The sequence below is a fragment of the Rhinopithecus roxellana genome, chromosome 8 (assembly GCF_007565055.1).
Source record: "Rhinopithecus roxellana isolate Shanxi Qingling chromosome 8, ASM756505v1, whole genome shotgun sequence".
NCBI classification, from domain to species: domain Eukaryota; kingdom Metazoa; phylum Chordata; class Mammalia; order Primates; family Cercopithecidae; genus Rhinopithecus; species Rhinopithecus roxellana.
The window spans coordinates 8,589,666-8,608,903 of NC_044556.1; the positions used below are offsets into that span (position 1 = coordinate 8,589,666).

Below are 19,238 nucleotides of genomic sequence, written 5' to 3' on the forward strand. Positions count from 1 at the left end.
TGTGTCTCCAAGGCAAGTTTGCCCCCAGCCCTTCCCAGCCCTGCCTAAGGTTCTCCGGAAACCATCACTCACATCTAGCACTTGGAGGCCTCCAGGGACAGCGCTGACCCGCCATCTGGGTAGGAGGCTGAAAACACTAGGGGAGGAATATCCCAAATCTGTGCCTTGGCGGGTGTTACCCAGAAAGGGTGACGGGTTTCACCATGCATAAAGGAAAAATTGGAGGAAGGCCAGGTTAAGCAAAACTAGACGTATTTTTAGATTGCAGAGCTGAGAAGCTTGGCTGTGCCTATGTGCATTGCAAGTCTACAAGAACAACATGTGTAGAGTTTTATGAACAAAGATAGAGTCAGAGACATGGGCAGCAGGCAGAGACAGAGAGAGAGACAGACATAGAGAGAGACAGAGGCAGGGAAAGCAACAGAGGCAAAGAGATTGGAACACAGAGAGAAAGAGATGGGGACAGAGACACAGAGAAAGGAACAGAGATGGGAAGACAGGGACAGAGGCAGACAGAGAATGAACAGAGACAGAGAGATAGGGACGGAGAGAGACAGAGAGAGGGATAGAGATGGAGAGAAAGAGACAGGGCCAGGGCCACAGAGGGTCTGAGACAGGCCCAGGAGGAGACTAGGGATGGGGCCAGGGCTGCGTGCGGGCGGGGCATGGTGCAGACAAAGGCGCGGCCGCGCGGCCGGGGTGGCCCGGCCGGGGACAAAGGCCTGCCCGGGGGGCGGGGGCAGCGATGGCGACGGCCGCGGCGGGCGCGGGCGAACTACAAGTCCCAGCAGCTCCCGCTGCGGCCCTCGGCCGGCCCCTCTCGCTCCCCGGGAGCGCCTGGCGGGGCCGCTGGGCCGAGGGGGCCGCCGGCGGGGCTGGCGGGCGGGGGGCTTCCTGCGGGCCCGGGGGGCGCCGGCGGCCGGCGCGGGCGCGGCGGGCCGGGCAGGGGCGAGGGGCGCCGGGTGAGTGTCCCTGCGAACGGGCTGGGGCCGGGGCGGGGGACCGGGTGGGGGGCGGGGGGGCAGGGGGGCTCCAGACGCGGGGCGCAGCCCGGGGCGACCTCTATTCGTCCCCCGCCCTGCGCGCCGCCGGCCCTGGCCCGGGCGAGTAGGGGTCGCGGGCGCGATGGGGAGGGGACCCCGCGGCCCGCCCCGGCCTAGCGCGCCCATCCGGCCGCTGAGGCCCGGGTAAAAGGGCCCCGGAGGTTGGGAACCTTCCATCGGGCGTGGTGGGGGGCGCCCGCCAGCTCTGGGGTCTGGAGGTCAGGACGCCCCCTCCCAAAAGGCTATCCAGGACCCCCTCCCCTCCTGATTCGAGGAGAGGCTGGGGTATTGTTCCCACCTCCCGCCTGGGGTCGGGAGTTCAGGAGGCCCCGTCCTCAAGAGGGGGACCTAGGGGGTCCCTCTTCCCCCAGGACCCTAGGAAGGGTACCAGCGATTGTCCCCCTCCCCTTCCAGTCTTGGGGTCTGGATTCCGGAAGCTCCTTCCCCTGGAGGTGATCCAGGGGGTCCACCTGCCCTCACCCCTGGGAATTCAGGAAAGACTTCAGTGATTTCTCCTCCCACCTTCCAGCTAAGAGATGGGAATTGAGGGGACCCCTTCCCCTGGAGGTAATCTAAGAGTTCCCTGTCCCCACAGGAATGCAGGAGGGGTCCCAGGTATTGTTTCCCCCACTCTCCAACTATGGGTCTGGGTTGAGGACCCCCTGTCCAGGAACTCGGCTCTGTTTGCCTGCACACTCCCAGCTATGGGGTTGTGGTTCAGTGTATTCCCTCCCCAGAAGGGGAGCCACAGGTCCCCCCCCGCCGACACCTTCTCCCAGGAGCAGATCATTCATTGTTGGCACCTCAGCACCCAGCCGTGGGTGGGGAGCTCAAGGCATCCCCACCTCCGGCAGGTGATCCTGGGCTCCCCTTGCTCCCCAGAAGTGGTTCCAGCTTTTGTTCCTCTACCTCCCAGCCTGCCCCCAGTCACAAACTGGGAGTTCCGTTCAGGATCCTTCCTGCAGGAAGGGCCACAAGTGTGCTGACACTACCCGCCACGTCCCAGCCATGGGAGGAGATGGCTCAGGCGTTTCCCCAGTAACTTCAGAGGGTCACCAGGTATTATTTTTGCCCATCCTCCAGCTAGAAGTTAAAATTCAGGACCTTCCAGCCGATAGTGAAAACAGGTATACTGGCCGGGCCTGGTGGCTCATGCCTGTAATCACCATATTTTGGGAGGCTGAGGCGGGAGGATCACTTGAACCCAGGAGTTTGAGTCCAGCCTGGGTACCATACCAGGACCCCATCTCAAACATAAATAAATAAATAAAACAGGTATACTAACAACTGTCCCCACCCTCCTGCCTATGGGGTTCATGAGTCTCCCTGCCCACCCCTCCTCACCAGGAGGGATCCCAAATATCACTCTACCGTGCCCACCATCTGGCTGTAGGAAAGGGCATTCCCGATCTGTCTAAGAGAGAGGAGTTGACACTGACTCCCACCTGGCGCTGCTAGTTCCGGAATGCAGGTGTTCTTCTCCCCAGAAGGCAAGCCAGGGTCTTCTTGTCTTTCCCCAGTGACTTGGAAGGGATGCCAGATGTTATTTGTTGCATATTCTTATCCCCCAGACATGGGTTCTAGAGCTCAGAATGCTGCTGCTGGAGGGGGGGCCTCCCCTACCAGAACTCCCCCCGATACATGAAGCTGCCACCCCCAAGTATAGGACAAGAATTCAGGCCATGTGCTCAGGAGCACAGGAACGCTGACACCCACACTGTTCCCCATGTGAGGACCTCCAGCAAGGTGGTAGGAACCTAGGACTGTCTCCTCCACAGGACCCCAGCTTCCCACAAGAGGAACCCAGGATGGAGAGAGGGGCAGAGCCATGGAGTTGGGGACTAGAAACCTCTAGTGCCGGGTCTCATGACCTCTGTCCAGGTCCGGGGCTGAAAGGGGAGGGTCCTACCATGTCCCACCATGTCCCATCCGGGTCCCTCAACTCCCTGCCCTGCCTAGGGTAAGTCAGAAATCTCCCTGCAGTTAGAGACAAGGGAAAGATCCACGTGTATGCTCAAAAGTGAGTGGGGTTTGGCCAGGCACAGTGGCTCATGTCTGTAATCCCAGCACTTTCTGAGGCCGAGGTCAGAAGTTTGCTTGAGTCCAGGAGTTTGAGACCAGCCTGGGCAATATAGCGACACCCCATCTCAAAAAAGAGAGAGTGAGAAAGGAAGGAATGAAGGAAGGAAGGAGAGAGGGAAGGAAGGAAGGAGAGAGGGAAGGAAGGAAGGAAGGAAGAAAAGAGAGAAAGAAAGAAAAAAGAAAAGAAAGAAAGAAAGAAAGAATTGAAGTTAGTTGAGTGTAGTGTATCTGTAATTCCAGCTACTTGGGAGGCCCAGATGGGAGGATCGCTTGAGCCCGGGATTTCCAGTCTGCAGTGAGCTATGATCACATCACTGCACTCTAGCCTGGGTGACAGAGTGAGACCCCATCTCAAAAAAATAAAAATAAAGAAGTGGGGCTGGGCGCGGTGGCTCACACCTGTAATCCCAGCACTTTGGGAGGCTGAGGGGGTGGATCACCTGAGGTCAGGAGTTTGAGACCAGCCTGGCCAACATGGTGAAACCCCGTCTCTACTAAAAATACAAAAATAAGCCGGGAGTGGTGGCCCACACCCATAATCCCAGTTCATCGGGAGGCGGAGAATCACTTGACCGCCGGAGGCAGAGGTTGCAGTGAGCCGAGATCCTGCCATTGCACTCCAGCCTTAGCGACAGAAAAAGCCCCCCCCCAAAAAAAAGTGGGTTCTGAGGGCACAACCGGTCCACTTGGTCCACTTTCTCATCCCTAACCAGACTCCAAAAGACACCCCCGCTCCCCTAGAACCCACCTACCCTCTACCCTCTATTCTTGCCCTTGCAGGTCCTGCCCCAGAAGCTGCCTGCACATCCACGCCTGAAATGCGGCGCTCAGTCCTGGTCAGGAACCCAGGCCACAAAGGCCTGAGACCCGTTTATGAAGAGCTTGACTCTGATTCCGAGGACCTAGACCCCAATCCTGAAGATCTGGACCCCGTTTCTGAAGACCCAGAGCCTGATCCTGAAGACCTCAACACTGTCCCGGAAGACGTGGACCCCAGCTATGAAGATCTGGAGCCCGTCTCGGAGGATCTGGACCCCGACGCCGAAGCTCCGGGCTCGGAACCCCAAGATCCCGACCCCATGTCCTCGAGTTTCGACCTCGATCCAGATGTGATTGGCCCCGTACCCCTGATTCTCGATCCTAACAGCGACACCCTCAGCCCCGGCGATCCAAACGTGGACCCCATCTCCCCTGGCCTTACTGCCACCCCCCAGGTCTTGGCCACCAGCCCCGCGGTGCTTCCCGCACCCGCCAGCCCGCCCCGGCCCTTCTCCTGCCCGGATTGCGGGCGAGCCTTCCGCCGCAGCTCCGGGCTAAGCCAGCATCGCCGCACCCACAGTGGTGAGAAGCCGTACCGCTGCCCCGACTGCGGGAAGTCCTTCAGCCACGGTGCTACCCTGGCGCAGCACCGTGGCATCCACACCGGGGCGCGGCCATACCAGTGCGCGGCCTGCGGCAAGGCCTTCGGCTGGCGCTCCACGCTGCTGAAACATCGCAGCAGCCACAGCGGGGAGAAGCCGCACCACTGCCCGGTGTGTGGCAAGGCCTTCGGGCACGGCTCGCTCCTGGCGCAGCACCTGCGCACGCACGGCGGCCCGAGGCCCCACAAGTGCCCGGTGTGCGCCAAGGGCTTCGGCCAGGGCTCTGCGCTCCTCAAACACCTGCGCACGCACACGGGCGAGCGGCCCTACCCGTGTCCGCAGTGCGGCAAGGCCTTCGGGCAGAGCTCGGCGCTGCTGCAGCACCAGCGCACACACACGGCGGAACGCCCCTACCGCTGCCCCCACTGCGGCAAAGCCTTTGGGCAGAGCTCCAACTTGCAACACCACCTGCGCATCCACACGGGCGAGCGGCCCTACGCCTGCCCGCACTGCTCCAAGGCCTTCGGGCAGAGCTCAGCGCTGCTCCAGCACCTGCACGTGCATTCGGGCGAGCGTCCCTATCGCTGTCAGCTCTGCGGGAAGGCCTTTGGCCAGGCCTCCAGCCTCACCAAGCACAAACGGGTGCATGAGGGTGCAGCCGCTGCTGCAGCTGCTGCGGCTGCTGCAGCTGCAGCAGCGGCCGCCGGCCTGGGCCTAGGGCCTGGCCTAAGCCCTGCATCCATGATGAGGCCGGGGCAGGTATCCCTCCTGGGTTCTGATGCTGTTTCTGTGCTCGGCTCTGGCTTGGGCCTCAGCTCTGGCACCAGCTCTGGCCGTAGCCCTGACCCTGGCTCTGGGCCGGGCACTCTGCCAGATCCCAGTTCCAAACCCCTCCCTGGCTCCAGATCCACCCCCAGCCCTACTCCTGTGGAATCTTCTGACCCGAAGGCTGGGCACGACGCTGGTCCTGACCTTGTGCCCAGCCCAGACCCTGATCCTGCACCCAGCCCAGACCCTGATCCTGTGCCCAGCGCTGATCCCAACCCTATGTCCCACCGTGACCCCTGCTCTCCCACTGGTGACACTATCAGCCCAGCCCTCCCTACTGGCAAGAGTCCACAGTGGGTACAGGAGCAAGGGGCACTGCTGGGGCCTGATGGCTGAAGGGGACTCGGGCATCCTTGGGGGCCTGGGGAAGTTGTGTGTTGTGCAGTTAGTAAAATCCTCCCACTGCCTCCGGGTTCTGTGTCGTGGCTTGCCTTTTGTGCTTTCTTTCTGAGCACAGCCCCTTGCTCCAGAGATGGGACAGTGTGGCCAGGGCCAGCCACAATCTGGAGCTCCAGTGTCCTGGCTTCCTTCTTAGGCCCTGGAGTCCCACCAGCTAGACTTTCCAGTTTAACCCACAATGCCTCACCCTGGTCCATCCCACTAGTCACCACTCTTTGTTCCCCTCACTTACCCCTTGCTCTTCAAAGCCCACACAGTAGGCACACAAGTGGACAAAAAGAGGCTGTTCATGTATGCAATCAACAAACATCTCTGGATTGCTGGGGTCTCAGCAGGGAACAAGATAAGTATGGCCTCGACCTGCACGGAGCTCACAGATATTAAATTCAGAATACTTAAAAAATAATTACAGGGTATGGTATATTCTAGGAGAAGCATAAGACTTCTGATATAAATGGTAGGCAGTTTTCTCAATGAAGGATTTTATAATCCCAATAATCACTAATTTAATAATCAGTACTGTTTGCCCAGCCTTATGCAATAGCTTTTGCATTCTCTCATTTAATCCTCTCAACAGCCCCAGGAGGTAGATGACTTTGATTGAATCTCCGCATTTTGCAAATGAGAAAATTGAGGCACATATATATATTTTTTGTTTTGTTTTGTTTTGTTTTAGACAGTCTTGCTCTGTTGCCCAGGCTGGAGTGCAGTGGTGTGGTCATAGTCACTGCAAACTCGACCTCCTGGGCTCAAGCGATCCTCCCACATTAGCCTCCCGAGTAGCTGGGATTGCAGGTGCATGCCACCACCCACTGCGCTCAGCTTGGAGTTGAAGGGACTTTGGAAGATGTAGAAGTGGCATTTGTCAGTGCCTAGATTTAAATCCCAATTGCCCTCCAGAGTCCAAATTCTTAACCATTACGCTCCAGGGCAAAAGTTTGCAAAGGCTCTGGGGCTATAGAAAGATGAGCTTTGGGTGGAGGTAGGGGCCAAATCAGAGGGCCCTGAGAGACGAGAGTGGGGACTCTGCCTATCAGTCCAGAGCAATGGGAAGCCGAGGGCAGGTTCTCGCAGGACGGATAGGCAGTATTCTTTGAAGATGCTTGTGGCTGCTGGGTAGAGAGTGGAGTGGAGGGAGGCTGAGATCGGGGAGGAGGTTGCTGCAAAGATCCAGGCCAGGAATGTTGGAAGACTCTGGGCTGGGGGCCATAGGGGTGGGGATAAGTGGTTCTATTTGATACATAATTAGGAAATCGTGTTTGCTGAAGATCCGCAGGAGAAGGGTAAAAGGAGTTTCTGGAAGAAAGAGGAAGACAGCGTTGAGATAGTACGCAGGGTCATCACCAGGCACCAACGAGGATAAGGGGTCAAGCTCTGGACATGGAAGTCACGAGCCTAGCACCGGATTCGGGGCACGGCCGGGAGCCAGGGCGGAGCTCGTCGCTGCCAAGCTCAGAGTCAGCCCATCCCCCGCCACCCAGAGCCCGTCGGCGCTAGGACCTGGCGACTGCCTTCTACCCAGAGGGCGCCGGTTGAAGCACGCTTGCGCGCTGTTCCGGCAAGCGTTGTCGTGGCGCAGGGGGCGGGACCAGAGGCGGTCACGTGAGGGGCTCTGGGCTACCGGGTCACGTGACCGAGGCACCGATCAGCTGATGCCGGAGGGTTTGAAGCCGCGCCGCGAGGGAGCGAGGTCGCAGTGACAGCGGCGGGCGATCGGACCCAGGCTGCCCCGCGGTACCCGCCTGCGTCGTGCGCTCCCGCCCCAGCATGACAGACCCGGCGGGTCCGCGCGGCTCAGGTGAGGGCGCGGGCGGCACCGTGGGGCCTGGAACTCAGGCGGGCGGGCTGCTTCTCCGACCTGGGGCGGCGGAGCTCTCAGTCTCTTTTTTTCTAAGCTCCAGCGCTGACTTTTCAGCTTCCTCACGGTGGAGAAATGGGCAGACGGCTCCTAGAACTTGGGCGGCGGGTGGGCACCAGCCTCTCCGATTCTCCCTCCTGAAGCCAGGCTCTGCTGGGTTCCCAAACTCAGGCAGCGATCGCGCCGGGCCGCCAGCTTCTCCCTTTGGGGCGGCGAGGTTCCTGGGATTTCCACTGGGAGCCTAGGTTCCGATTGCTCAACTTGGGCTGGAACTCAGACAGCGGGCACCAGCTTCTCCAGCCCGCGCGTGAGACTCCCAGGCTTCCCCTCCTGATTCCAGGAGACAAATGCTCAGCTCACCTAAACTCCAGCGGGGAGAGCTGGAGGGATTGCCCCCAGGAGATTAACTCAGTTTTAGCTTTCCAAACCGGGGGAAGCGCAGTCTTCTTAAATTCGGGCTTCCAGCCAATTCTGATGCCACCTGTCCTTGGGGAGGCTAGAGGAAGACCCTTTGTGTTAGCTTCCCCTTCTGGAGCTAGCTGGGGACCCCTACCTGATAGGTGTCCCGGTGTCCCAGCTAGCAGGGTCGGGTGGGTTAGCTGTAATCTCAGCTCTGTAGACGGGCCCTGCCCTCCGACTTTGTGGTAAACAGCCACAGCAGCATCCCATTGCAAAGGGAGGGGCCGGGTACTTGTCCCTCTCGGCATGGGAGGTTCTGACAGTGCACACATTTATCCTGACAGCTTTGCTAGGCAGGGGGCCAGGCCCTAGAAAGCACATCCCCATGGGGGTGTGACAGGGACAGTTCTGGGCTACTGTGACCGGTTTTGACTCCAGCAGTTGCTGAAACCTTAGATCTCACAGTTAGGCTGGAAAAAAAATAAAACAGTGATTAGAACAGCTTGTGTTTGCTGAAGAGGTCTTTATCTGCTGTGTCTCACTGAATTCTCAGAGCAGCTTCAGGATCTCAACCTCAGGGCTCAGGGAGAGGGTGGACTTTTTTTTTTAAGAGACTTTTTTTGTTGTTGTTACCGGGGCTGTAGTGCAGTGGCATAATCCTAGCTCATTGTAACATTGAACTCCTGGGTTCAAGTGACCTCCCAACTCAGCCTCCCAGGTAGAAGGAGTGCCAGCTACTAACTACGGGCATGAGTCGTCACCACACCTGACTATTTAATTTTTTTTTTTTTTTTTTTTTTGTAGAGAGGGAGGTCTCGCTGTATTACCTAGGCTGGTCTCAAACTCTGGGCTCAAGCAATCGTCCCACCTTGGCCTCCCAAAGCTGTTGGGATAGCCACTGAGGCTATCCTCAGGATGAGCCACTGAGCCCAGCCAAGGGGTAGCCTTTATAAAATTTCCACTCTTCGGATGAGGAGATAGAGGCTCAGGGAGGTACCTGGAGTCACCCACTGGAAAGTGACAGGTCTAGGATTTGATGCTAGGGCTGCACGATTTCCAGGAGCTGGTGCTTTTCAGGGAGATAAAATGAGTCTTTAGCGAATGTGTTCCATTATTATTACTTATATTGTCAATTACCCCTTCTCCAGGCCTTTGGCTTCTAAGAGTGTCAGCTGATGGGCCAGGTTATAATGAACCCAGAGGTCATCTTTTGGGTATCTGTCCAGACAAACCTAGAATACAGGCTGAGTTCTATGCTCATGTCCGGAACCTGGAGCTGGGATGAGCCCAGAAGCCTTGGATGCCCAGTGAAAAGCTGGTGGGAGCAGTTCATTCTCTCCCCACAGATCAATAATGAGAACATTGATGAAACGTTCTGACGTTCACCATGGACCAGCCCCTGTGATCAATGCTTCATAAGCATCCAGTCCTTAGCGTTCCCATGAGACATGATTACTGCCCCATTTTACAGATGAGGAAACTGAGACTCAGAGAGCTGGTGAGCAGGAGGGGCAGGAATCAGCCCAGGCCCTGTACCTCCTGAACCCCAGCTCATAACCTTTGAGCAGGACTGGTGCATAGATACAGACAACGTTGCAGATTTTCTGGTTTTCTTTAGACCTCTCGGAACTCTTCCTTGGCAGGAGCATGGGGACATGAAGATAGAGTGTGTGCTGCCTTCCTGGTTGGATAAAGGGGAAAAGCAGAGTTGCCCAGGCCTCACCCCAGCACCCTCTCCTATTCCCACAGAGACTGAGCGGCTTCTGACCCCCAACCCCGGGTATGGGACCCAGGCGGGGCCTTCACCGGCCCCTCCAACACCCCCAGAAGAGGAAGACCTTCGCCGTCGTCTCAAATACTTTTTCATGAGTCCCTGCGACAAGTTTCGAGCCAAGGGCCGCAAGCCCTGCAAGCTGATGCTGCAGGTGGTCAAGATCCTGGTGGTCACGGTGCAGGTGAGGACAGTCAAGCAGGGGCCCCAGCCAAAGGCCACCTGGGGCTGCTGTGCTCCTTGAAGAAGAGTCTTAAAGCAGCACTTTGGGAGGCTGAGGCCGCTGGATCACTTGAGGCTGGGAGTTCAAGACCAGCCTGGCCAGCATGGTGAAACCCCATCTCTACTAAAAATACAAAAAAATTAGCCATGCATGGTGGCAGGTGCCTATAATCCCAGCTACTTGGGAGGCCAAGGCAGGAGAATCGCTTGAACTGGGAGGTGGAGGTTGCCGTGAGCTGAAATCGTGCCACTGCACTCCAGCCTGGGCAACAGAGCAAGACTCTGTCTCAAAAAAAAAAAAAAGCTACCTCTGAGGCTCAGAGAGGTTAAGAGACTTGCCCAGAGTCACACAGCAGCAGAACATTGGCAGCTGGGATTTGAACCCAGGCAGTCTGACATCATGTTGACCCAATGGCTGCACAGATAGTTGGTTCTCCCTCCCCCATGCCAGACCCTGTGCTGGACTCTGGGAGCCCCAAGATGAATCAGACCCAGCCACTGCCCTAAGTGCTTGCTTCATGTCTTGGGCTGACTTTAGCGTGTCACCATGCCTCTAATTTTCCCTCGGGAAAGGGACCCAATTGGCCAGGCATAGTGGCTCATGCCTATAATCCCAGCACTTTGGGAGGCTGAGGTGGACGGATCATTTGAGGCCAGGAGTTTCAGACAGCCTGGCCAACATTGCAAAGCCCCGTCTCTACTGAAAATACAAAAATTAGCTGGGTGTGATGGCAGGTGCCTGTAACTCAGCTACTCAGGAGGCTGAGACAGGAGAATTGCTTGAACCTGGGAGGTGGAAGTTATAGTGAGCTGAGATCATACCATGACACTCCAGCTTAGGCAACAGAGTGAGACTCTGTCTCAAAAAAAAGAAAAGGCTGGGTGCGGTGGCTCATGCCTGTAATCCTAGCACTTTGGGAGGCCGAGGTGGGCGGATCACGAGGTCAGGAGATCGAGACCATCCTGGCTAACACGGTGAAACCCCGTCTCTACTGAAAATACAAAAGATTAGCCGGGTGTGGTGGCGGGCGCCTGTAGTCCCAGCTACTCAGGAGGCTGAGGCAGGAGAATGGTGAGAACCCGGGAGACGGAGCTTGCAGTGAGCCGAGATCGTGCCACTGCACTCCAGCCTGGGTGACAGAGTGAGACTCTGTCTCAAAAAAAAAAAAAAAAAGAGAAGAAAAGGAACCCAGTCATGGTACTTACCCTGAAAGTTTGGGTTTAACACAGAATCTGACATCCAGTAAACATTTAATGAACATTAGTCCCTGCAGTGAGATATATGAGTGCCCATCCTGTGTTGTATGGGGGAGGACACGGGTCGGCGTGGCATGGAGCTTATGCCAGGAGTTGGGGTGAAATTAATCAAAGCAAAGAAGTGCACAAGTGAAATCCGTGTTTGTAGCCCACGTTAGCAGGGCCCTGCCCCACCCTAGTGGACATCTCTAGGACCCTCCCTGTCCTCTTCCTCTGCCTGTGCCCCGAGGAAGATATCCCCCAATCCCCATCCTAGCCATGCCAACCTCCGCTACCCTCTCCCCAGCTTATCCTGTTTGGGCTCAGTAATCAGCTGGCTGTGACATTCCGGGAAGAGAACACCATTGCCTTCCGACACCTCTTCCTGCTGGGCTACTCGGACGGGGCGGATGACACCTTTGCAGCCTACACGCGGGAGCAGCTGTACCAGGCCATCTTCCATGCTGTGGACCAGGTGCTGGTGGGCAGGCAGGTGCTGGTGGGCGGGCAGGTGCAGGTGGGCGGGCAGGTGCAGGTGGGCGGGCAGGTGCTGGTGGGCGGGCAGGTGCAGGTGGGCTGGCAGATGCAGGTGGGCGGGCAGGTGCAGGTGGGCGAGCAGGTGCAGGTGCGCAGGCTGCAGAGAGTGGGCCGGACTCACAGGCCCTCCCCTTCTCTGCCCACAGTACCTAGCGTTGCCTGACGTGTCACTGGGCCGGTATGCGTATGTCCATGGCGGGGGTGACCCTTGGACCAATGGCTCAGGGCTTGCAATCTGCCAGCGGTACTACCACCGAGGCCATGTGGACCCGGCCAACGACACATTTGACATTGATCCAATGGTGGTTACTGGTGAGTGGGCAGGGCGGGGCTTTGCTGTTTGGAGCCTGAGCTGCTGGGATTAAAATCAACAGCTGTGGCTGGGCACGGTGGCTCATGCCTATACCAGCACGTTGGGAGGCTGAGGAGGGAGGACTGCTTGAGGCCCGGAGTTTGAGACCAGCCTGGGCAATGTAGGAAGGCCTTGTCTCTACGTACAAAAAAATTAGCCGGGCGTGGTAGCGTGCCCCTGTGGTCCCAGCTACTCAGGAGGCTGAGGCAGGAGGATCACTTGAGTCCAGGAGATTGAGGCTGCAGTAAGCTATGATCATGCCACTGCACTCCACGCTGGGTGACAGAGTGAGACCCTGTCTCAAAAAAAAAAAAAGAAAAGAAAAAAAGTATGCTTAGTGTGAATGTGACTCTTGCTACATAGAAAGCACCAGGTGTTATTTCTTACTATGGTTCATTCAGTAAATATCCGCCGGCCCAGAGAGTGCCAGGCCTGTAGGAGTGACCCAGCCCTGGGGAAGCACAGGAAAGAAGGCCACTGGGGACTCCGGGGAGACCAGCCTGGCCTCCCCTGCCCCCTGAGGCCCTTCCCTGACTCCCTGTCCTCAGACTGCATCCAGGTGGATCCCCCCGAGCGGCCCCCTCCGTCCCCCAGTGACGATCTCGCCCTCTTGGAAGGCAGCTCCAGTTACAAGAACCTCACGCTCAAATTCCACAAGTACTGCCTGCTCGCTCGAGGGGGGCCCAGGGTGGGGGAGGCAGCGCACTAGGCACTCTCACCCCAGTAGCTACTTCCCTAAGGTGGGGAAAGGGCCACCCGCCTGCGCTGGCACCTGCTGGGTGAGCACTTCCCCTACCAGCTACAGAGTCAGCACATGGCAGGGGCACTGACACTTGGGGCCGGAAGGGACCCGAAGACGCCCCTGCCCCTCACCCGAGCCTCCTGCCTAGGCTGGTCAATGTTACCATCCACTTCCGACTGAAGACCATTAACCTCCAGAGCCTCATCAATAATGAGATCCCGGACTGCTATACCTTCAGCGTCCTGGTGAGGCCCCCCCGGGGACCCACAGGGGTCCTGAGTTCCAGGGCAGGGACCTGATAAGGGAGTGTCTTGGAAGCATTGGCCAAGGGCAAGCGTGCGGGTGATGAGGGAGGGAGCCCGGGGTCTGTCAGGCCACCTGTCATGTGGACCTTGGGGCTTGGGGCTGCCAAGGTTTACTCTGCCCCCAACTGGCCCCCACAGATCACGTTTGACAACAAAGCACACAGTGGGCGGATCCCCATCAGCCTGGAGACCCAGGCCCACATCCAGGAGTGTAAGCACCCCAGTGTCTTCCGGCACGGTGAGCCCCTGAGCCCCAGAGCAGCGCTGACCAGGGGCCCTGGCCTGTCCTGGGATTCCCCAAGCCCCAGAGCAGCGCTGCCTGGGGCCCTGACCTCCCTAGGAATCCGCTGAGCCTCGGATCAGCATAGATCAGGGACCCTGTCCTGTCCTGGGATCCTCCAAGCCCCAGACCAGCGCTGACCGGGGTTCTTAACTCACCCCAAGCAAGCCCTGAGCCCCACTGACCAACCAAAACCAGCCGTGCAGCCCCCTAGGTCTCCAGCCCGACCTGGCACCAGCGCTGGCCTCCCAAGACTCCATGCCACCCTTGGCCCTACCCACTGTGCCCTCCCCACAGGAGACAACAGCTTCCGGCTCCTGTTTGACGTGGTGGTCATCCTCACTTGCTCCCTGTCCTTCCTCCTCTGCGCCCGCTCGCTCCTTCGAGGCTTCCTGCTGCAGAACGTGAGGCTCCTGCGTCACGTGTGCCGGTGTCCTCCCCGCCTTGCCCTGGGGCGATAAAAGCCAGGGCTTCGAGGGTCCTGTGCCTGGTCAGGCGCTCACCCCGCCTGCCTTCTGCAGGAGTTTGTGGGGTTCATGTGGCGGCAGCGGGGACGGGTCATCAGCCTGTGGGAGCGGCTGGAATTTGTCAATGGCTGGTACATCCTGCTGGTCACCAGCGATGTGCTCACCATCTCGGGCACCATCATGAAGATTGGCATCGAGGCCAAGGTACGTCCTGCCCACACCCTGGGCCCCAGGTCCCATCCCTGCTGTCAGTGCCTATCCAGGGCTATATCCTCCCCCAGGCCCTCCAAAGGAAGGGCTGGGCCAGGTAGGTTGATGCAGCTCCCACCCGCAGAACTTGGCGAGCTACGACGTCTGCAGCATCCTCCTGGGCACCTCGACGCTGCTGGTGTGGGTGGGCGTGATCCGCTACCTGACCTTCTTCCACAACTACAACGTGAGCTTTTTGCACGCGGCTGGGCCTTCCGCATGGTTACCCCACACCCTCCAAATAAATCCCTACGCACCCAGCACTCACCAGCCCTGACCAATGATCCCTTGCAAGCCACCTCCTCCTACCTGCCCACACCAGATATATCTGTTGCTGTACCTGGGCGAGGCCCTGGGAGCCTGCTCCTTTGTGCCCACCCTGCTGAGTCCAGCCATGCGGTGCCCTCAGACCCCCTCAGACACGGCCACGACCCCTCTAGGCACCCACTGGCTCCCATGGCCACACCTGCTGTGCCCTCGGCAAAGCCCTGCCCCTCTCACCCCCATCTGGGTGCCCACAGCTGACCTGAGTTGTGATCACACCCTCAACGAGGCTCCCTCTGCCCCAACCCAGATCCTCATCGCCACACTGCGGGTGGCCCTGCCCAGCGTCATGCGCTTCTGCTGCTGCGTCGCCGTCATCTACCTGGGCTACTGCTTCTGTGGCTGGATCGTGCTGGGACCCTATCATGTGAAGGTACGTCTAACCCCTGATGTCCCTGACATTGACCCCGTGACCTTGTCATTGACACTGTGACCCCCAGATGACCCCTCGGTGACTGCTGGGTGTCTGTCCACTGTCCCCTGTAGTCCTTGGTGACCCTGACACTGACCCTGTGTCACAGTTGCTGATGACCCTATTTCAACCTGGATTACTCCCCTTCTACTCTATCTACCCAGACCCTAGGTGGGCCCTGTGTCCCTGTCATTGACCTTGGGACCTGGCTATTCACATGGGACCCCGGCCTGGGACGTGGCCATTCACATAGTGACCCCAGCCTGGGACCCGGCCACTCACAAGGTGACCCCAGCCTGGGACTCGGCCATTCACGTGGGACCCCAGCCTGACCCCAGCCCCCAGCTCCTGGCCATGCCTTGGCTCCCTCTGACCCCGCCGCCCTTCTGGCAGTTCCGCTCGCTCTCCATGGTGTCCGAGTGCCTGTTCTCACTCATCAACGGAGACGATATGTTCGTGACGTTCGCCGCCATGCAGGCTCAGCAGGGCCGCAGCAGCCTGGTGTGGCTCTTCTCCCAGCTCTACCTGTACTCCTTCATCAGCCTCTTCATCTACATGGTGCTCAGCCTCTTCATCGCGCTCATCACCGGTGCCTACGACACCATCAAGGTTAGCCGCACGCGCCCAGCCCCCAGCTCAGGCTCTGGGTCCCCTGGAGTTTGCCATGAGGGGGTCTTGGGGACACCGCAGGGTGAACAGAGAAGATCCCAGGAGAGAATATGGGAGACTCTATGAAACCAAAAAGAGTGTGGTTCGGAATTTGGGGGCGCAGGGGGAGCTAATGGCATCTCAGCATTGTCAAGGTGGGCTTGGGCCAGGAGGGGGCCTGAGTCTGCCTTTACCAACAGGGCAACCGAGTCATAGAGTTTATTTATTCGTTTATTTGAGACGGAGTCTCGCTCTGTCACCCAGGGTAGAGTGCAGTGGTGCGATCTTGACTCACTGTAAGTTCCACTTCCTGGGTTCAAGCAATTCTGTCTCAGCCTCCTGAGTAGCTGGGATTACAGGCACATGCCACCATGTCCAGCTAATTTTTATATTTTTAGTAGAGATGGGATTTCACCATATTGGTCAGGCTGGTCTCGAACTCCTGACCTCAGGTGATCTACTGCCTCCAAAGTGCTGGGATTACAGGCCTAAGCCACCATGCTCGGCCTATTTTATTTTATTATTAATGTATTATTCTTTATTTTATTAGAGATAAGGGTCTCACTATGTTACTCAGGCTGGTTTCAAACTCCTGAGGCCAGGCGATCCTCCCACTTCAGCCTCCCAAAACGCTGGGATTACAGGCATAAGCCACCACACCCAGCCAATTTTTTTTTTTTTTTTTTTGAGAGGGAGTCTCGCTCTGTCGCCCAGGCTGGAGTGCAGTGGCCGGATCTCAGCTCACTGCAAGCTCCGCCTCCCGGGTTTACGCCATTCTCCTGTCTCAGCCTCCCGAGTAGCTGGGACTACAGGCACCCACCACCTCACCTAGCTAGTTTTTTGTATTTTTAGTAGAGATGGGGTTTCACCGTGCTAGCCAGGATAGTCTCGATCTCCTGACCTCGTGATCCGCCCGTCTCGGCCTCCCAAAGTGCTGGGATTATAGGCTTGAGCCACCGTGCCCAGCCTTTTTTTTTTTTTTTTTTTTTTTTTTTAATGGAATCTTACTCTGTGGCCCAGGCTGGAGTGCAATGGCATGAACTCGACTCCCTGCAACCCCGCCTCCTGAGTTCAAGCGATTCTCGTGCCTTAGCCTCCTGAGTAGCTGGGATTACTTGCACGTGCCACCACACCTGGCTAATTTTTGTATTTTTACTAGAGATGGGGTTTCACCACATTGGCCAGGCTGGTCCTGAGCTCCTGACCTCAGGTGATCTACTTGCCTTGGCCTCCCAAGGTGCTGGGATTACAGGCATGAGCCACTGCACCCGGCTAAGTCATAGAGTTTCAATGACCTTGTCATTGATCCTGGGACCTTGCTATTAACATGGTGACCCTCAGTTGGCCCCATTCCTATGGCTGACCTCTAAAACCCAACCCTGACCCCAGCCCCCAGCCATGCCCCTGACTCCCTCTGACCCCGCCCAAGGTTAGCTTCTTTATATATTTATTTATTTTGAGATGGAGTCGCACTCTGTTGCCCAGGCTGGAATGCAATGATGCAGTCTCAGCTCACTGCAACCTCTGCCTCCCCGGTTCAAGCGATTCTCCTGCCTCAGCCTCCTGAGTAGCTGGAATTACAGGTGCACGCCACCATGCCTGGCTAATTTTTGTATTTTTAGTAGAGATGGGGTTTTGCCATGTTGGCCAGGCTGGTCTCAAACTCCTGACCTCAGGTGATCCACCCCCCTCAGCCTCCCAAAGTGCTGGGATTACAGGCGTGAGCCACCGTGCCTGGCCCAGGTTAGCTTCTAAGCGGTAAAACTAGGCTCTACCCAGGACTGTCTGATTCCAGAAGCCATGCTCCTAACCCCTCTGTCCTCTGTTTAGTAGGGTGGCTGGGAATAGTGGTTTCCTTGCAAGCTGCAAGGGTCAGGGGACACAGCAGGATGCGGAAGTGGCAGGTAGATAGGATTCTTTCAGCAAATATATCTAAGGGCCACGATCTGTGCTGGATTCTGGGCATCGAGGAAAATCAGGTGTGCATGATCTGTCCAAGGCCCGTGGGCAAGGATGGCACAGGAACAGACATCCCATGACCAATGACCTACTTGCAACAGGTATGATGGAAGAGTGGAAGGTTACAGAGGGACTCCTGCTTTAGATTGGTATGAGAGTGGGTCCAGGAGAGCTTCTAGAATGTTCTATCCATCACTAGTCTCTAGCCCCATGCAGCTATTTAAATTTTGATTTTAATTCCGGCTGGGCACGGTGACTCACGCCTGTAATCCCAGCCCTTTGGGAGGCCGAGGGGTGAATCACCTGAGGTCAGGAGTTCGAGACCAACCTGGCCAACATGGCAAAACCCCATCTCTACTAAAAATACAAAAAATTAGCCGGACGTGGTGGCACACACCTGTAATCCCAGTTACTCCCGAGGTTGAGGCAGTAGAATTGCTTGAACCTGGGACGTAGAGGTTGCAGTGAGCCGAGATCAAGTCACTGCACTCCAACCTGGGCGACAGAGCGAGACTCTGCTTCAAAAACAAAACAAAACAATTTTTAAAAAATTTTAATTCAAATGAAGCACAATTGCAAATTCAGCCCCTGACTCGCACCATCGTGTATCCAGTACTCAAAAGCCAGTGTGGCTGGTGGCTGCCATATTGGACAGCATAGATATTTAACACTTCCATCGTCTCTAGACCAAAGAGTTGGGAGCCCAGGGGCAGTGCACCCAGGGGAAGGAATAGCTAAAGCAAAGGTCTAGTAGCCTGAAAAAAACTTGGAGAAAAGATGGTCCCTCCATGAGGCTGAGTGAGAGATGGGTACACCCCCTTTTCCCCATGCATGGATTCAGCTGTCCTACAGACACATTCACTCAGGCCCTTGGAGCTACTTCCTGTCTTGCCTTAGCAGGTAGACATCACACACATGTATCCACTCTGGTGGGCAGATTCAGGTCCTGCTCCCACAGCTGTGCTTAGCGTGCATCCAGCTCTCTCAGTGGATGGTTTCCGACCACCAAGGTCGTGTCAGCCCTGGCTCTAGGTTTCCAGCTGCTGGGCCCACAGCAGAGGGCACCAGACTGGCAAAGACACAGCTTGCATCCACGTTCAGGGGTCAGGGAAGATCTCTCTGTGCAAGCAAACTATGGAACAACGGGTGGAGCAGGCACAGCAAGTGCAAAGGCCTGGAGGTGGGAAGCGATGCAGATATGGCTGGAGGGGTGGACGGACTTCAAGGGCCTTGGAGGTTGGCAGCCACTTTCAGGCTGAGCCTCCCAGCTTCTCTCCTCAGCATCCTGGCGGCGCAGGCGCAGAGGAGAGCGAGCTGCAGGCCTACATCGCACAGTGCCAGGACAGTCCCACCTCTGGCAAGTTCCGCCGCGGGAGCGGCTCAGCCTGCAGTCTTCTCTGCTGCTGCGGAAGGTTCGAGTCCCGGGTCTGGCCCATTCAGATTGGAGGTTAGGGACTGGGGAAAGGGGAGCAAGCCAGAGAAAACTGACGCCCCTCATCCCTGCTTCCCTCCTCCAGGGACCCCTCGGAGGAGCATTCGCTGCTGGTGAATTGATTCGACCTGACTGCCATTGGACCATTGGACCATAGGCCCTGGACTGTGGAGACCCCTGCCCCCCACCCCGCTTATTTATTTTTAGGGTTTGCTTTTGAGGATCGGCTCCCTGTCGCGCCCGAGGAGGGCCTGGACCTTTCGTGTCGGACCTTTGGGGGCAGGGAGACAGGGTGAGGAGGGTGTTGAATAAAAGGGAAAATAAATGTGTCG

The 19,238-nt window shown here is 57.3% G+C and overlaps 2 protein-coding genes across 7 annotated transcripts; both read left to right on the plus strand.

Moving 5' to 3' along the window:
- Positions 1 to 820: 820 nt before the first annotated feature.
- Positions 821 to 5,726, plus strand: ZNF358 (zinc finger protein 358). Of its 3 annotated transcripts, none has more exons than XM_030935153.1 (2): positions 821 to 962; positions 3,906 to 5,726. In XM_030935153.1, the coding sequence occupies exon 2, from the start codon at positions 3,944 to 3,946 to the stop codon at positions 5,648 to 5,650; it is 1,707 nt and encodes a 568-aa protein (XP_030791013.1). In that variant the 5' UTR covers positions 821 to 962; positions 3,906 to 3,943; the 3' UTR covers positions 5,651 to 5,726. The 3 variants fall into 3 exon arrangements, with proteins under 3 accessions (XP_030791013.1, XP_030791014.1, XP_010383389.2); XM_030935154.1 differs by lacking the exon at positions 821 to 962 and adding an exon at positions 1,466 to 1,610; XM_010385087.2 differs by lacking the exon at positions 821 to 962 and adding an exon at positions 2,079 to 2,102.
- Positions 5,727 to 7,256: 1,530 nt separating this feature from the next.
- Positions 7,257 to 19,231, plus strand: MCOLN1 (mucolipin 1). Of its 4 annotated transcripts, XM_010385079.2 has the most exons (14): positions 7,277 to 7,511; positions 9,720 to 9,925; positions 11,507 to 11,674; positions 11,883 to 12,048; positions 12,637 to 12,745; positions 12,979 to 13,075; positions 13,274 to 13,373; positions 13,713 to 13,819; positions 13,937 to 14,086; positions 14,217 to 14,318; positions 14,706 to 14,828; positions 15,261 to 15,476; positions 18,756 to 18,886; positions 18,992 to 19,231. In XM_010385079.2, exons 1-14 carry the CDS (start codon positions 7,481 to 7,483, stop codon positions 19,026 to 19,028), a joined length of 1,743 nt encoding a protein of 580 aa, XP_010383381.1. In that variant the 5' UTR covers positions 7,277 to 7,480; the 3' UTR covers positions 19,029 to 19,231. The 4 variants fall into 4 exon arrangements, with proteins under 4 accessions (XP_030791017.1, XP_030791016.1, XP_010383383.1 ...); XM_030935156.1 differs by lacking the exon at positions 12,637 to 12,745 and having other exon boundaries at positions 7,268 to 7,511; positions 12,888 to 13,075; XM_030935157.1 differs by lacking the exons at positions 15,261 to 15,476; positions 18,756 to 18,886; positions 18,992 to 19,231 and adding an exon at positions 15,032 to 15,227 and having other exon boundaries at positions 7,257 to 7,511.
- Positions 19,232 to 19,238: the final 7 nt, after the last annotated feature.

What these genes read in the sequence shown, in the direction of transcription:
- ZNF358 (XM_030935154.1), top strand. Translation starts at nt 1,580, where the DNA reads ATGGGAATTGAGGGGACCCCTTCCCCTGGAG. An exon ending in GGGGACCCCTTCCCCTGGAG is followed by an intron (nt 1,611 to 3,905) that starts GTAATCTAAGAG and finishes TTGCCCTTGCAG; the next exon opens with GTCCTGCCCCAGAAGCTGCC.
- MCOLN1 (XM_010385079.2), top strand. Translation starts at nt 7,481, where the DNA reads ATGACAGACCCGGCGGGTCCGCGCGGCTCAG. An exon ending in TCTTCCATGCTGTGGACCAG is followed by an intron (nt 11,675 to 11,882) that starts GTGCTGGTGGGC and finishes CTCTGCCCACAG; the next exon opens with TACCTAGCGTTGCCTGACGT. An exon ending in TGATCCAATGGTGGTTACTG is followed by an intron (nt 12,049 to 12,636) that starts GTGAGTGGGCAG and finishes CCCTGTCCTCAG; the next exon opens with ACTGCATCCAGGTGGATCCC.